The sequence below is a fragment of the Manis javanica genome, chromosome 4, assembly GCF_040802235.1.
Source record: "Manis javanica isolate MJ-LG chromosome 4, MJ_LKY, whole genome shotgun sequence".
In the NCBI taxonomy this organism is placed as follows: domain Eukaryota; kingdom Metazoa; phylum Chordata; class Mammalia; order Pholidota; family Manidae; genus Manis; species Manis javanica.
The window spans coordinates 71,339,779-71,358,210 of record NC_133159.1 but is presented as its reverse complement, the minus strand read 5'-3'; the positions used below and the strand labels follow the sequence as shown (position 1 = coordinate 71,358,210).

The window sequence follows — 18,432 nt, the reverse complement described above, 5'->3', positions numbered from 1 at the left end:
CCAAATCAAATTATATATGTACAGTTTAAATAATAGCACTTAAAGGAATAAAAAATTAAAACTAATACCTGTGTACCTGTCACCCAGTTTCCTAGAACATCACAGGTATCCTTAGAGCCTTCTCTGTGTACAGCCCCAGGGCCCTGTCTCTCCTGTACAAGTATCATAAATTTTGTGTTAATCATCTTGCTCTTCCTCAGGGTTTTACCACATATAAAATGTGATGTTAGACATCAAACTGTTCAGATCTGTTCAGCAAAATCTAAACAATTGTTTAGTTCAACAAAAATATCACACTTTTTTTTTTAACTATACCACAGTTAACATTGAGTTTGATTATTGGTCTGTTTAGATTCATTTTCGGTGTCTTGTTATTCTTTATCTGTCCCACTTTTCTGTTTCACTCCCACCTTTTTCTTTTGTACTGAGGTCTTTTTCTTTCTTTCTTTCCTTTGGTTCCCTTCTGCCCCTTCCATTAGTTTGGAAGTTACATACTCTATTAAATTCTGACACACACATTTAACAAAGCACAAAATTAATCAACATTTTTTTCCCTCCTCCCCATTAATGCAAGAATCTTGGAACACTCCTTTCTTTGGAATTATGCAATTTCACACAGAAAAGACTCTTCACATCAAAGTTGGGAGCTACAGTCTTTGATATCTGGTTTGTTTGGTTCAACCCTCTTGACAACATTGTAACCCTCTCTTGGGAATAGGAGAGAAGAAAAGTGTCACTGTTACGAGAAATACAAACCATTGGAGCTGACTGGGGCCTTCAAAATGATCTAGACTAGTGTTTTTCAAACTTTTTGACAAGCCCAATAGTAAGAAATAATATTTTACTTCATAACAAATACACACATAGGTATAGTATGTAAAACTGAAAAGTTTCATGAAATACTTCCCTTCATCTGTGTAGCACACTCTGAGCTATTCCATTCTATCCTTTCATTAAAAAAATCAACAAACTTGTCCAAACCCATTAGATTAATTGCATACTCATGAAGGGGTCCTGGCCTACAGTTTGAAAAACTCAGAACCTGCCGAAAGACTTCAGTTTGTAGCTTAGGAAGCCAATCCCCAGATGGAGGACACAGGTCTCCCAGTGTTGTACCGTAAGTGAGGCATTGGGACCCAAATCTCTAATCTCTTACCTCCAAGTCCAGTTCTTCATTCACGTGTCAACCAGACCAAAAATAATACAGGATGGAGTAAAAAGGGAACCATTGGTGAGCTGTAACCATGAAATGAGGAATTACACCCTCCTGATAGCTCCTGGACATCTAATTTTGGCAGGTATCTTTGACAAAGCATCTCATAAATGCTGCTTGGTGAACCTACCTCAGTGCTTGGTACCACTTTTCCTCTCTGACACTCCTAACCAGCCCGTACAGTTGGGATTATTATCCTGATTTTATAAACGAAGGAATGGAGACCCAGAGAAGCCCCCCATTTATGTTGCTCATGAGGTGAGGAGCTGGGCCTCCCTGTCTGACCCCAAAGCTCACAGTTTTCCAAAGCCTCTCACTGCATCTTTATAGTTCTTGACTTGCTTGCTCTTAGCTCTCTCGGAGGGAAGATAAAGCAACAAGAGAAATACTCTCCAAGACTAGTTCTAACCAGTCAGAGTACCGAGCTGGTGATACAGTGTACCGAATAGCTTGTTTCTCCTGTCTCCCGCATGAGCACATCAGCTCCTGGAGGGTGTGGTCTTCACGCTGGCCACTAGCTACTACAGTCTTGGCACACTGTTTAAGATGAAGGTGAATATTTCTTGAGTGGGTAAGCCAGGACATGTAGAAATGATAAAGGTTTGGAAGAACCTACATGGCAGTATGGAGGCAGTGTCTAAGAACACAAGCTTTGTGACTGTGAGCCAGTGACTTGGCTTCTCTTGTGCCTCGTTTTCCTGAGGATCATGATGAGGCCTACGTCATGGTGTGGTTCTGTGAGTTAACAGAGGACAGCGTTTATACAAGGGCCTGGCTCATTGTAAGCCCTGGATAAAGGTTAGCCACCACTGCTATCTAAGGTTATGATGATTAAGAAGGGGATCACTAACACTAGGTCTCATATTTTAGGAAAATCTATGGAAAGTTTAGAGGTATGATTGGATGGCTGGAGACTCGGAAGAGAATACCCTTCTTGTGCAACTGGTGCTAAAATTGTGCTAAATAATTATGGTAAAACACATCTCTGTCTCATCATAAAAGGAAGGTTTATTTATGACCCAAAAAAGTCTCAATATAGAGCAGATTATGAAGCAGATGGTTTATAAATAGATCATAAACAATATAGTGTTTACTAAGCATCAACATGGATTTATAAACAATAAAATTCTTGAGCAGGTGACTTGGTTAGAAGTCCTGGAGAATGCTGCAGATACAGTGTGCCTTGCTCTAAGGAAGGTATTTGGCAAATCTAATTTAGAGAACAGCAGAGCACAGGGTTTCAGTGTGAGCCTCACCACATATCCCCCTGGAACCAAGCGTCAGTTTTCTCATCTGCAAAATGTGGATAATGACTGCAGCAGCCTCCTTGTGTGGTTGAGACCTAACAGAAAAGGAATGCAGAGTGCTTCGTAGCAGAAGGTAAATAAATGTATGTCCCTAATTAGGACACTTGGATAAGCCCTTAGGAAGGTGAAATAGAATGTGGTTATATTAACAGTCAAGGAAGTTTTCAGCTGCTAGCCTCTAACAAGCCCAGGTCCTAAGTGCTCAGAGGAAGGGTGGAAACTTGCTTTGCACTTATCAGAACAAATCCTGATGCCCCTGACGGAAGGCTGGTGAGAACGAACCTGAATAAGCAGCCTATTGCTTCCTCACCTCTCCCTGCAGGGGCCTTTGTGGTGTGCTGGACCCCCGGCCTGTTGGTGCTGCTCCTGGACGGCCTGAACTGCACGCAGTGTGGGGTGCAGCACGTGAAACGGTGGTTCCTCCTGCTCGCGCTGCTCAACTCGGTCATGAACCCCATCATCTACTCCTACAAGGACGAGGACATGTACAGCACCATGAGGAAGATGATCTGCTGCCTGTCCCCGGAGAAGAACCCAGAGCGCCCCTCCCGCATCCCCTCCACCATCCTCAGCCGGAGCGACACCGGCAGCCAGGACGCGGGAGACGGCGTGAGCCACAGCGCGGTGCGCAGCGACGGCCACCCCTGAGCTGCGCCCGCCGCGGGCCCCTCTGGGGAAAGAGCCGTTCAGATCGGGCACTGGTCTCCAACGACGCCCACGCTCAGTGTTATTTGAGGTCTGAATTGATCGCTGGTAGACTGAAAAAATTATTTGACATAGTTTAAAGGCATGGGCAGTGGGGAGAGGACACAGTGCCTTTAGAGAAAATGCACAGGCGGGAAGACAGTGCCATGGGTTCCTGTTTAGGGTTCTGTGATCCCCGAGAGCCGCCAGCGGGGCCGTGCCTCCTAGGCGCTGCCGCCGTCCTGTAGCCGTTCTCTTTGTGTTTTAAAAGGATGTTGTTAAAGGGCTTAGGCCAAAATAATAATATTACTTGAGCCACCTGATATAGCTGCTTGGGAAGCCGATGTAGTTCTTTCTGCATGCATTTACAATTTAAAAAATGCTTCAGCAATATTTTTTTCCTCCCAAGAAACCATGGCCAGTAGCTAGGTGTTCAGTGCGAATCTCAGAATAATAAATAGTAAAGGCTCCAGATTAAACTTGATTTTAACTGAAAGAACATTCTGAGGAAAAAGATTTACTTTAATAACAAAAAAGGTGAACGTTAGAAATGTCTCTTGGAGCAAAAACAAAGAAAAAGAGGTCTTGATGTGGCCCTCTAAACATGCACATGTGTATATACCACTGCATATTTATACATTTCAAATTTATATTTAAACACATCAAGGACAGTGATTGTGAAATTCATTCATTCACTACCTAGACTTTCCAGTCTAGGACTATAGCTATAAAAACAACTAATGTGCTCTAAAAGAAAAGAGAAAGAGGTGATTCATTTGAAAACAGACATATAGCATGTAAAAGGTATATTGATAAGTGGACCAAGTTCCTTTCTTAGAGAATTAAATGTGATCTTGACTCAAGTCCTTGTTTTCAGTTACCTCTATTACCCCTGGTAGCTTATCAGATTTAGTATGTGGAATAATTTTCACATCTTATATTTTGGCAACAGTTATCAGCATGCTTCTAATGCTTGTCTTACCTGTGAACTGAATTTTGATCTGAGATCTATTTAAAATTTGTCTCTTCAAAGAACTAAGTAGGCAATATGAGAGGTAAGTTAGTAAGAAAAAGGAATTCTGTCATACACAAAGGCTACTGACCACAGTTTTCTATGTAAAGCATTAAGAATAAATTCTGACTAACTTCAAGGCAGGTCTTTTAGTATTTATGTAGTTTGCAAAAGAAGTTTACATTTTCTTTGCTATTGTGATGTAACATGTGCAAGAACTACTTGTAATAAAAGGATTTGAGAAGTCATGCTTTTAGATACAGTGGCCTAAAATAGTGATTTGAAGGTGTAGATTTCACAAACTGTGTAGTAAGTGGGTCTATCCAAAGTTTATATAAAAGCTATCTATAAAATAAAATTAAAAATCTGTTCTTTCTTGTTGAAGTGCATTATTGCTTTGTGTATTTTCCAAGTAAAAATATAGTTGTGGTAACCACTACATGCATTTCTATTGCAGAAGAAAAATCAGATTTGCCATAAAGTACATACTCTCAGTGTTTTATGTAAGCATTTTGAATCTACAGCTGACCAAAGGGTGGAGAACTGAAATTGAATTCCAGTCCCCAAATAGCTACTAAGGGATCTTTAGAGGTTTTATTTTGAGGAAAGTACTGTTTTTAGTACCCTGCAGCAGAATGTCACATTCAGAATGGTGTCTGGAGGGGGTCCAGGTGTGGAAATCATGGTGGAAAATATATGACTTTTGTTTTAATGCACACACATATCTCAGCAATGGTGCAAGAGTAGAGAAGTCATGTATATTTGGAAATGACAAGTGGCAGTGCTCACAGGGCTTACCACAAACATAGCAAACCCATCTCTTTGTTGGGAAATAAAAAATGAAAACTCTTTCTTGTCAAATCCCAGGACCCCCAAGCTTATCTGCAAGTGATTGAGATAATAGTTCTAAAAATTTAAATTAGACCTTTTCAAATCAGCCCTTGACACCAAGCTTGCCCAATCCCCTAGACAAAAATGATTTAATTTTCTTAGATTTGTAGCACTGTCCAAGGTGTTCTGATACATCTGAATCGATGGGAATTTTTAGTCCATCATGAAGACTGCCTGCTTGGAAAGAAAGAATTTTGGGGGAATGTTGATATTTCTTGGTGAAAGTTTTTTAAAGTGAGTGGGAGACTTGAGGCCATAATGTGACCCTTAGAAGTCCTAAGCACTTAAATGATTATGCCACCATTTGTGTAATTCCAAATACAAACAGTACTGAACCATGGGATAAACAAAGCTCTAACTTCCCTCACATTCTGGACTTTTCTGCTTTCTACAAATATTAACAACCAAAATTTAGAAATTTCGATGCCCCCACTTTACTAGCACCAAGGGCATGTGTGCAGCCCACGGTTGGATGGCCTACGACTGAGAGGACTGGATGACGTCTGCAGAAGCAGCATGAGGTGGTGGGAATGGAGGAGGTATGGGGGATGCAGCTCTGTTCATGTCCTGATGCCACCCCAGGTAGACTACATGGCATGCCATGTCCCATGTTGGTAGACTAATTTCAAAAAGTCAAAAGTGTTTTGTACTTATTAGCTCATTAATCCTCTACTCATTGGGTGGGGGGATGGGTAAGAATGCTGGGACCTCTCATAATTGATTGAACAGGCCTAATGAAAGGAAGCCCCCTGAAGACTCCCATGAAGGTGATTAGTGACAAACTCAAGCCCTGTTAGGACCTGGAACAAAAGTAACAAAGCATTCTTCTACAGGATGATGCATCTCACTGTGTACTAAAAAGAATTTAAAATGCACAAAAACGGATCTGACTTCTGGGATGCATACCAGAGAATTATATCCCCTCAGTAGCCCACTAAATGTGCTATTAAATTGGAAACCTTTAGGGCTCCTTTCAATTTTACACATTGTCTCTCGGGTGCCAGAGTTGGGGTTAGAATCACTTAAAGACATGAAGAATTTTTAAAGTAATGGAAGCTGCATTTTGTGTGAGAGATGCTCTCTGGAACCCATCACATAATTTAAAATACCCATAATTTAAGGATAGTTTTCACAGAGATATAAGGTTAGGATAGGAGATGCTCTTGCTAGGGTTTTTTGCTTTTTGGGTTTTTGGCTCTAGTGCTGTATTTTATTTTTACAGCTTTCTCTCCAGTGCTTTTCCAAGTGTGCTCTCCCAGATTAACAGATGGTGAACTATTAAAAGCAGTGGTTTAGGGTTCAGAGTGTTTTATCATACATAACTTCTGAGCTAAAGGTTTATACACACACAATAGAATCACATGTGGAGGTTCTGGGACATGTCAATCAGAGTGTGTGCCACGTCCTACTACATATAAAATATAGCCCCTCTGCATGCCAATCCATAAACACAGTTTACAACTCACTGGGACAGCCAGTTTAGGAATTTGCAGTTCTTGCCAGCTCTTTAGAGAGTTGCAATTTTACATGGCAAAATTTCATAACATTTTTTTATATCAGCAACTAAAAGTTTACATAATTTAAATTTCCATAAACTGCATATGTATTGTATTTGTTTACTGAGATTAGAGCCTGCATATTCTATATGAGTCATAAGGTTATATTGAAGAAAAAGTGGGGGACTGACTGTCCCCAGCCTGTGTTACACCTCTGAGCATATTAGAAAATGGTATCCTCTCCACACGACTCTTTACTTGCATCTATTGGAAAGTCATCCAACACACCGATTTTGTTAGAACTTGACCAACACCTGTCAGAAAACTGTGCTAATACATATGCACCTCCACTGTGTAACCAGCATATGTGGAGTGTTCAGTTCATCACTCATGCAAATGTACATGACAACCATTAGAGAAAACACTAGATTGAAATTCAGAATACCTGGTTCCGATTTCTGTTCAGCCTAAACTGTCTATGGAACTCTAGATATGATTGCTGATCTCCTAAATGAGGGTCTTACGTGATCTGTATGAACCTTTCTAGCTCCAAAATTCTGTGATTTTATACCTTACCTCCCAAATGTGAATTGTTGAAGGAACATTAAATCTTTGCATTCTTTGGATCTCACTCCTTGTGTAGGGATTTCAAAGAAAAGGAGCTCAGCTTTCATGTTTTGCAATGGTTCTCAAGCTTTTATCTGCATACAAATTACCTAGGGAGACCATCGAAAATCTATGAGATTAAGGCAGGTGTGAAATGTGTCATCATAAATCCATCAATATGTGGGGAAAGGATTTCTGGAATAAAATGGAACTTGCTAATGGAGTTAATAAAATGGAGAACCTAGAAGACTTGGTGATCTGCTTAATGTGTGCTTTATAAAATGAACTCTGATTCAAAACGTGTGAGCTGCTGTCTACTCCATCAAGGTAAATAGAAACCACATATTTATTTCTACATTTAATTTAACCAACATCTTTGAACATGAACATTTCCTAGGTGCCAGGGAACAAGCAAACAAAAAGTCCCCACCCTTAAAAAAATTAACAAAATCATAAATCAAACATATAATCAAGTAATAAACAAGGAAATAAAGAGAAAAGGAGCTGAAAATACTAAGGATTGACAAGAATGATGTCCTTAAGGTATCACTTTGGGACAGCGGCGATATTGGTGGTGTACTTTTTTAGATCTGGCCTCTGTGATGTGATTCTTGATACAGAATTCTCCAAGACCCTTGGGAAGAAAAAAAGGCAGTCACATAAAGGAGCTACTTTGGGAGTTAAAATCAGTCTACCATTTACGGGATGGGAATCTAGTACTGATAGCCTAACTTAGATTTGTGTTTTTCATTGGTAGGTGAATGTCTGACCACAGGTTTATATAAATTGGGAGATGGGACATATCAGCAAGTCTTCAGTTAGAAAAGAGAAACTATTCTGTCATTAGACAATTAGGTGCTTATCAAACAACTGGAAAGCCTAGAGGAGCAAAGGGAAGGGAAGCCCATAGTTAGTTCTCAGATTTGCAGATAACTTTCTGGGAAGTATCGCCACCCTAGTCAGAGACTTCAGTAAACAACCTCCTGAGGCAGGTGATTTGCAGAGGGACACCCAGAGACCACTACAAAACCCCACTTCTGCTACTACAGGAAGAATATGACTTCCACTTCCCTTCTGACTTCCTCTACTCATAATTGGCACTGGCAGAATATAAACTGGGGTATCTGTTGGCTTTGTATTCTAGGAAATACAGTTCCCAGGCTTCCAACCTTTCAGATTCAGGAGAAAGCATAGAAAGGATCAGAAACGCAGCTGACTGCCAACAGAAAATCCAGCACATGGAGAAAGAAAAAGGAAAGGGGAAGGGCCTTCTTGGCTTCTGACAATATCTCCTGAGATCTGGGGCCTTTTGTTTTTCTTGACAGAAGGTAGAAGATAATAAAACTAATTCTAGAATAAGGGGTGAAAATTCCCTAATGAATAAGTGTTGGTACATATAATTCCCAGGTTCTATAGAATAGTACACAAATCTTCTGAAGGCTGAATGGGAATAAACAGAAAAGAAGAGTGCAGTTCAGTTATTATTGGCTATTCATTACTGAAATGTGTGATATCAAAGTTATGATTAAAGCATGAAAAGTAAAGTATTTGTGTCATAGCTGATACACAACCATGGCAAATGAAGCTCCACTTAATCTTTCCTTCAAATTCAGATGAGGATCTTGGAACAATCACGAGTGAGCCAAAGTAGGTGCAAAATTCAGATGTGCAAAGTCATTTAAAAGTCAGAATTCAGTGTTTCATGGTCTTGAGATTCAGTGGTTCAAACCCTGCCTGGAGTGGAGCAGCAACAGCTCTAAGTTTCAGAGTTTATGCTTTGTTTGGGGGAAAGTTACACCAAAGTTTCTACTTTTGATAGAAATGAGGGCCTCTCTTATGCATCCTGTGCAGAGGTTGTAATGTAGGAACTATCCTGATTTTGTAACTAAGGAAACTGAAGACTGCAAGATTGAATGAGTATTTAAAGATACATGGTGGCTAACTCAAACAGCATTCTAAGTTCTTCTTCAGAGCTTCTTCTCTATTCAGAAGTTTCATAGTAATTGTTTGTGACTTCAGATTTCAAAGAGCCAGTGTTTATGAATAAAAAGTAGCCATTTTAGGGATTAGCAATGTCTGTGCTCTTTGAGCAGTTGAGTTTCTGAGAATGTATGCTGAAGAAATGAATCTAGGAAATAGCTTTGTATGCAAAGGTGGTCTAAATAACATCAACATTGGAAACTTCTAAACAATGTAAATATTAAAACACTGTGATAAATAGAAAGCATTGTAGTCAAGCACATGGACTTTGGGACCAAGTTGCCTAGGTTTGTATCTCAGCTCTCTCACTTACTAGCTGTGTGACTTTGGGCAAGTTCCTCTGTGCCTTAGTTTTTTCCTTATAAAATGGGGGTTGCAACTCTAACCGTCTCAGGCCTGCTGTGGACATTATATAAGTTACATGTGGAGCATTTAAAACAATGCTGGGCACTGTGTATGCGAAATTTATTGTTACTGTTGCAATGTCAGAAATTTTAAATGATGGTATGAATACTTTAATAATATTGAAAAACATGTATGATATAGAATTTGCTGATGGATTGGATGTAGTAGCAAGAGATGCATCTTAAAGCTACTTCTAGGGTTTTGGTCCCAGCTTGTACTGAGATAGAGAAGATGGTAGGAGCAGCAGGTTTAGGGGTGGGTAGGAATCAGGAATTCAGTTTTAGAGTGACATTTGACAGTACAGAGACACAGCCAGGTGGAGGCATCAAGAAGACAGCTGAATAGACAAATCTGTGGCTCAGGGTAGAGGTCTGGACTGGAGATATTTATCTTGCAGTCACCAGTATATGGATGGTATTAAAGCCACAAGGCTATACACAGACAGTGAGAGTAGATAGAGATAATGACTGGTCTGAGAACTGACCGCTAGGGATTTGCAATGTTTGAGGTTGGAGAAATGAGGGCTCTGCTAAGGAGACTGAGAAGGAGCAGCAGTGGTGCAGGAAGGCAACCAAGAGTCAGTGGGGACCCAGCGTGGTCAGCTGTGTCAAAAGCAGCAACCAGAATTTGAGGACTGACTAGTGACGTGGCCTTGGAGGTTCCATGGCGGCCACAACAAAGTGGTTTCAGTGCCTTGGTAGGGGTGGGAACCTGACTGATGGGGGTTCAAGGAGGATTGGGAGGAAAGGACAAGTTGGGACTAGCTTTTTTAAAACTGTTTTTCTTTTCCTAAAAAGGAATCAGAGAAATGGAACAGTAGCTGGAGGAGCATCTGAGGTCAAGGGGGAACATTAATTTTAAGATAGGAACTATTGCAGCATATTAGCTGCTGGTGGGAATGACCCAGGACAGAGGGAATAAGGGATGATTCAGGAGAGTCATGGTGATAATGGCTGGAGGGAAAGGGCTGTGGGGTCTTAGTGGAAGATCTGGTATTTGGCCTTAGGGAGGACATCCATCCACATTAAGAGGGGGGAAGGCAGGGTGTGCATGCAGGGACCTGGAAGAGATGCTCGTGAGGTTGTGCTCACTTTCTCCCTGCTACTTTATCAGGGGGTGCCCTACAGCCTTAGCAGAGAGTAAGGGAGGGCAGGAGGTGCTGGAGGTTTGGGAGGAGAGGAGCAGTTGAGAAGGCACTGTCCAGGAGAATGGGGCAGTGAGTGGACCAGCGGACTTAGTAGGACTGCCAGACCCAGGGAGGCTGGGGGCACAGATTTAAGAGCATTCAGAAAGCTCATGTTTCCCTTCAGCCTGTCCAGCTGCAGTCATGGTGTGAACAGAGTTAAACTGTCCATCAAGCAATGTCTGGGCTCCATCCCAACCAATTAAATCAGAATCTGTGGAGCTTGGGCCCAGCTGTGAGTATTTCTGAAGGGACTGCCTTGTGTAGCTACTGTTCAGAACTATGGACTAAATCAAGGAGGTGAGGGGAAGGTTCACAGAAGAGCCTGAGGTCCAGGACATCCTGCTGTGAGAAACTCAGTGTCTGGTTAATTACCTAAGTGTGGGCTGGAAATGTAACTGAGAGGAGGAGCCAAACAGGAGAAACTAACATTGATTGAGTGCCAACTATGGGTTAGGAATATGGGTTAGAAGAGGAGACAAAGAGGAGAAACTAACATTGATTGAGTGCTGGCTATGCGCTTTACATGCTTAGTCCTGAATAAGGTAAGAGTTAAGAATATTGGAGTTAAGAATTTTAGACTCTAACTTTACAGTAAATAAGCTGAAGTGCAGACAGATAATGGGAGTTGCTCTCAGCTACACCATTAATAAGTAGTAAAGCCAGGATTTGGATCCAGACCAATTTACTCTAAGCTTTAAACTTTTGAAAAATATGAGACTTGAGCTGTATTTTTAAAGGAGGAGGAGGAGGGTTTTGATTATGGAAATAAGAGGGCTTCCAAGATAGAGAGATACTCTGAGATAAAAAGATATGGAGGCAAGAAAACATGATGAATACAAGGAATATTCAGGGAGAAGGATGCACCCGTGGCCAGGTGGGTTAAGGTAAATGAAGGAACAAATGATTCAATCAACCAACCAATAAATAAATGAATTGGGGGAGTGTCTGTCCCTGGTGGCCAGATTGCTGGGCAGCCTGCCAATGTACTCGGGGCCCAATGAACTGCTAAGCAAATGTTCCCTGTATTATTTGTACAATTCATTATTTTTAAAAAATGATAGCTGTTGGGCTCCATTGAGATAAAAGATGGGCTCTGAGCATAATCTCATTATCATCTGTCACCATGGCTAGGGAGCTTTATGTGTCCACAGAATCTCAGAATCTATATTTCTCCAGCTTTAATCTCAGGGTCAATATCCCAACACAACACTGCTCATAATAAATAGCTAGTAGTAAATGATAGAGTAGGCTACTGTGTTTTATTTTACTTGGCTTTTGAGCTCATCCATTTCATAGCTGTCTGAGTGCGGAAAAAAAAGATGCCAGAGACAGCAAAGAATCATATGAAAAGCTAGAACACGCTGACAAAATGAATTGATCTCCCCCTTCCCCCACAGAAAGAGGACCCTTGGTAGATGTTGATTATGCATGCAATAAGGCGACTGCTCATGGAAATGATCCTTTGGCTTGCTGAGTAACTCTATTTTATGCCCTTTTGGCCAGTGATACAGCATCTCATATGCATCTGTGTGGTGTACTCAGTGATGATATGATATTGGTGTGTTTGCCTTCTCAGTTTTTTTTTTGCCTTGGTAATATGAAAAATTGTAATTCCTGAAAGGATAACCAAAAATAAAAAAGGGATACAGGATAAATGAAATAGCATCTCTCCTCAACCAGTACTGCTGATTAGAAAGCCGAATCTCCCCTCTGTCTACCTAGTTATTCCTTTTGGAAATAACTAGAAAGATGTGTGGTTCAAATAAGGTGGAGAGTGTCTGGCCTGTCCTAGGGTGGAAAACACACTCTTTAGTTTTTGTTATAGAAAAAAAGAAGTATAAATGGTCCAATCAAAAAAGCAGGCAATAAATTCAACTTAAAATGTAGTTACTATGTTTTGTTTGTCTGAGTTTCAGTTTCTACCCAGGAAAGTCTTTTTTGTTCAAGTCATTCATTAATGCCGCATGTGCTATTTCATTTATTCATTGAGCAAATTTTTATAGAGTACCTACCATGAGCCACACATGTGCTGAGGACTGAGAAAGATGCTGATGGATATAAGTTGGATCCTGACTTCAAAAAGAGCTTGCACTAGTGACTGAGGCTCTTCCAGTAGATATTCATGGGCCGGGAATGGGGCTAATATTCAGTGGTTGCCCCCACTGTACACAATGCATGACCAGAGTTATGACTATCCAAAATTACCATTTGAATTGCCTTTGTGCAACTTGCAGGGTGTAGTGTAAAATTTGCTATTGCTTTGGGACCAATTGGAATTTTCCTAAGAAAATTACTGTAAGAGCATTTCATGTGATGTGTATATTTTATATAGATTGTGTGTATGAATTATAGGCATATTTTTAAGGAATGAATTATAGGCATACTTATAAGAAATTATCGTTGTTACCCTGAGGTGTATTTCTTGATGTTTATTTCCTTTATTATCTTTTTCATTATTAAAACCCATTTGATTCCCCTTTGCAGAAAGGCAAAAGAGCCTAGATAGAGAAGCATTCAGGGAAATTAAGAGGGCTAGGTTAGGTGTAACCTGGACAGCTAAGGGACTCCCTGTCATCACATGGAGGACATTCCCAGAGTTAAATACAGACTCTAGCACCATAGAAAACACAGCTCCTTGGCTCCCTAGACACCACAGTCTCTTGGTGGGGCATCTCAATGTCTTTTGCTGGTTTCGCTCTCCTCTCTGGCTCCGGGATGTGGAGCTCCCTCCACTGGTCCGGTTCTCTTTTCCAGCTCCCTGTACACTCGGTCAACCTATCAGGTAATGGCTCTAAATAACATCTACATGCTGACAAATCCCAAATTTATATCTGTGGCCAAAACTTCTTTCTTTTTTAAAGGCTACATTTGTATTGAAAATTCCCTCAAATATCTAGTATTCATTCCCTCCCACCCCAAACCTGGTCTACTCACAGGATCCCCATCTCAGTTGAGGGTAACACGACCCTTCAGGTTCCTCAAGTCAAAAGTCTTAGTGTCTTTCCTTACTTCCCTTTTCCCTACACCCCGTATCCAATATGTCAACACATTGCCTTAGCTCTTTCCAACATAAAAGCAGCTTCTGACCACTTCTAACCACCTTCAGAGCTGCTTCCTAGTCTGAGCTACCTTCATCTCTTGTCTGGATTCCTACAGACCCTGTAATGGGTCTTCCTGCTTCTCTCCTCCTCCTACAGTCTATTCTTCACAGTGTAGCCAGAGTGATCCTTTTAAAATTCAAGTCAGACCATGTCCTCTCACTACTCTTAGCCTTGCAATGCTCCCCCTCTTATTAAAGTGGTGCTAGTGACCTTCGTGATCTAGCCCTGTCACCTTTCTATCTCTTTCCCTTGCGTTCTTCCCCTCACTCGCACGGCTCCAGTTACATCACCCTTTTGCTTGTCCTTGAACATGTCAAGGATGTTCCACCTCGGGGCCTTTCCACTATTGGTTCCTCTGCCTAAAATGCTGTTTCCTCATATATCTGTATATGCTTATTCCCTCACCTCCTTCACGTCTTTACTCCAATCTCTCCTTCTACAAGAGATCTTCCCTGCCCGTTTGATGTAAATTGCAAGTGACCTACTGCTGGCACTGCCCTGCTCCCCTCTCCTACTCTCTTTTTTTTTTTGGAGTACTTACCACCTTCTATAAGGCTCCCCTCACTAGAGCTTAAGCTCCATGAGGCAGAATTGTTGCCTATTTTGTTCAGTGATCCATCTCAAGCACTTAGAACAATGCCTGGAAGATAGTAGGTGTTCAACAAATATCTGAATATAAAGAAAAATGAGTGAATATATAATATGCAGGAAGGAACCTCTTTTTAAGGAATAGTCCTATCTGCCAAATCTGTGTACAGATAGTCCCTAAGGGAACATGGGATCACCCTCCTGAACAGCTACTAGACACACAGATGCTAGCATTCTAATTACGACACTTCTTGTGGGTTTGTTATCAACTGTGCACTGGGAGAAATACTGTACATGCACCATCTCTTTTAATCTTCACCCCAGTGAGGTAAGTTGGAATGATGTTACCTCCATCTTACCTACAGGGTTACACCAACTCAAAAAGATTAAGTCATTTTCCCAAGCCACAGAGCTTACACATAGAGAATAGCTCCCTAACCTCTCTATAATTCTACTTCTTTTAAAACAAGACGTACTGTCAGAATTGGTCTTTGAGATTCACTTTTCAATAGTTTGCCCAAAGTTCTGAGAGAATTCCTACTCAACTGTTTGAATTTGGCGGTGGAAAGACCTCAGAAGTCTGGCGAACAACTAATTAGGCAAAACCATGAAAGAGATGCCAGAATTCAATTGGATACCTCTTTAATAACCCTAAAAATTGATGATCCTAACAGATTGGAAGGGTATGAAAAGAATCCAGGAATATGTTGTGTTCTTTAGAGATGGCCAGAAAATATATTTATATATGTTAAGAGTCAGTAAGTGCAAACCTAATCAAGTGAAGTGTGTAGCTCAGGTGGGGGAAGGAGGGGTGGAACAAAATTCTGAGAGGGGATAAAGAAATTCAATAAAGAAGAAAGTGAGCTCCAGGCTGTGAACTATGGGACAGCCTCATCTGCAGGGCACTGATAGCAGGGTGACAGGTAAGACTAATAGGTCCCGGCAGGGTTGCTGCCAGGAGGGCACCCGGCTGCCCCTCTGGGCGCCAGTGTGACTCACTGGAATGACAATTAGCTCCCTGGTTGACACAGTGGGTAGAAGAGTGGCCCCCAAAAAGCTATGTCCATGTCCCAGTCCCTAGAACCTGTGCATGTTACCTTATTTGGAAAAAGGGTCTTTACAGATGTAATAAAACTGGGGCTCTTGAAATATGATCATCTTGGTTGGATTATCCAAGAGGACCCTAAATCTAATGGCATGTGTCCTTATAAGAGACAGAAGAGGAGACACACAGAGAAGGTGACGTGAAGATGGAGGCAGAGAGTGGAGGAATGTGGTCACAAACCAAGGAAGCCCAGGAATGCCGACAGCCACAAAGCTGAAAGGGACAAGGAAGGATCCCCCTCTCTGGCCTCTAGTGGGAGCAGGGCACTGCTGACAATTTGACTCCATTCATCCAGCTTCCAGGGCTGTGAGAGAATGAATTCCTGTTATTTTAGCCACCCAGTTCGTGGTTATGTTATGGCAGCCCTAGGAAACCAGTATGGCACTTCAGAGTCACCAGACCCAGGCTGGTTTAGATTGAAGCGTGAGTGTATTTAAGGAGATCAACCTGTTGTACGTTAATATTTTATGTGATGGAGAAGCATATATTTGCTATTTCATGTGCCTGTAACATTTAAGACAATTTGACATAATATTAAAATGAACAGTTTTTAAATTGCTTTAAATTCTTAAGTTATAATTTTACTAAGATTATATGCAGTATTGGAATTTTTAAAAGAAGTTAAGGTTAACCCTATTGAAAAGTTTGATTTATTAGTATTCTGTGTTGAGTGTTCAGGAAACTTTTATTAGTTCATTCAAAACATTGAAGTCATAAAAAATTAATATATCAATTTATAAATCCAATTCAAAATGCTTGAAAGTGTTAATTTAGCTAAACTTAGAAATAGGATTACATATTATTGCAAGGCTTTTCACAGAGTTTTAAAGAATATGACAGATTATATATAACATGTATGTGTGTATATATATATAAATATATATATACATAAAGATATATATAATATACAGAGAACAATAAGATGTAATGAAGAACTTAAATGCTTCAGGAAAAAATCATTTTTTTTACTTTAATCTGTAACTTTAATAAATTGAATATTAATTTTTAAAAGCAACGTTAACCTTTGAACCACTTTTACTGCCTCAGAGCCACTCAGGGGCACCAAAAAGCTCACATTTAGTAGAAGCAACATAAAAGAAACTTTCTAACTATGCCATCCTTCAGGAGCAGGGCCGGGGAGGACGTCAGCAGAAGCAAATCAGTGTGTGGACAGTATGAAGGTGACCTGTGCTGCAGTAGGAACAGCAGAAGGCCATGCCCTTCACTGGTGGGTGCCTTTGTTCTGAGTCAGAGCATTCCTTGGCACGCAGAGGAACATCAGGTCCAAAGGCCTCTAGTGACTGAACAGATAAGGTGAGTTCCATCAAAGCTTGGCTCCACTCATCCCTGCCTCTCCTCCCCAGGACAGTGCAGCAAGCATGGTGTTCAAGCAAGCATTGGATTTTCTGTTTCTTAATTAGCCTAATTTGAAGAAGCAACTCTGTCCCCACAGAGAAAACCACAGAATGGGCATTTGAAGTGGGAGCCCTCCATGACTTTAGTACTTTAATCCTCATGCATTGCTACCTGTCTCATTGGTTTCCTTATGTGTGGCTGCTGGTCCTAAAATTTCCATTTGCTTCCACATTGGCCGTTGGTCAGGTGAGTGAGAGATCCCTGGACGGGAGCTGTCATGACCTGGGATATATCATGTTCATTTTAACTTTACCATTATCAGTCCTCAGGAGACTCACACTTAAGTCCTGTACTAAGGAAACACTAAAGAAACAGAAATGATTTTGTATGAAGAAAACCCTGAAAGGAGACTTAATATTGACCTTAATGTATAACCAGTTATAAGACTTCCTTAGTTCTGTCCACCTCTATCTTATATTCACTTCAGAGCTCTCAGGGCACTTCAGGGGCCTATAAAAACAGGGCAGTGGTTTTTAACTGGGTTGAATCAACAGGGTGTTTTTGTTTATGTCTCCATGAAGAATATTCAGTAGGAAACCAAAGCACAATAAGCTAAGATTTTTATTACAAGTCATTGGAACTTGCTCCTGAAGTCTCTTTAAGGAAGTACAGTGTCTAGCTATGGCTGAGTGACAAGGAAGAGCAAACATGTACCTTTTCTGTGAAGCCTTCCCCATGCCTCCTTCTGGGTACCCCAAGTAAGCTAGTTGTGTTATCATCTTTCTTACATTTATTTGACAAACATTTGTTTGGCACTTGCAATACTGGGGATATAAAAATAAACGTTTCAGTCTCTAACTTCAGGGATCTTTCAGAATAGTGAAGAGAGAGGAAAGTAAACAAATAATTACAATGCAGTGTTATAAACATTATGATGGAAGTGGCAGGGCAGCTGTATATGGTTGTGTAAGTTGTGCACTATACAACTCTAGGTGGGGGCAGGGGCCTTTCATGTTGCAATCAGGTGAAAGCACAGCCACATGTGGCAGCCTTGGTAGCTCTGCAGGCAGGTAGGAGGGGCAGCTAATCTGGGCATGTAAAGAAGAGCAAAGATCAGACACACTCTAAAGCAGTTCCTGTACTTCCCATCTCCCATATTTACATAACTAATATGATACAGGAAAGTTGACAAGATGCTCCTTCTAGATTATGTTATGTAAGACGGCAATGGCCCTCTTGCTAGGAGATTCCTTTGCTGGCTTGGAGGGAGCAAGCTAGCATGGAGAGGGCAACATGGCAAGGAATTAGGGCAGCCAACAGCTGAGAGCCAGCCAGGAACTGAGGTCATGAGTCTGACAGCCCACAAGGAACTGAATGTTGTAAACAGCTGTAGTTGCTTGGAAGTATATCCTTCCCCAGTCGAGCCTTCAGATGAGAACCTGGCCCTGACCAATATCTTGACTGGAACCTTGTGAGAGTCCTTGGAGCAGTGAGTCCAGCCA

The 18,432-nt window shown here is 41.1% G+C and overlaps 1 protein-coding gene across 2 annotated transcripts in view; it reads left to right on the top strand.

Annotated features, from left to right (window-relative positions):
* LPAR3 (lysophosphatidic acid receptor 3) overlaps nucleotides 1-4,587 on the top strand; it is a 74,879-nt gene extending 70,292 nt beyond the window's left edge. For both annotated transcript variants that reach the window (XM_037012444.2, XM_073234214.1), the window contains one exon: nucleotides 2,843-4,587. In XM_037012444.2, coding sequence (XP_036868339.1) covers nucleotides 2,843-3,168 — 326 coding nt within the window. In that variant the 3' untranslated portion in view covers nucleotides 3,169-4,587. The remainder of the gene's footprint in view (nucleotides 1-2,842) is intronic.
* Nucleotides 4,588-18,432: the final 13,845 nt, after the last annotated feature.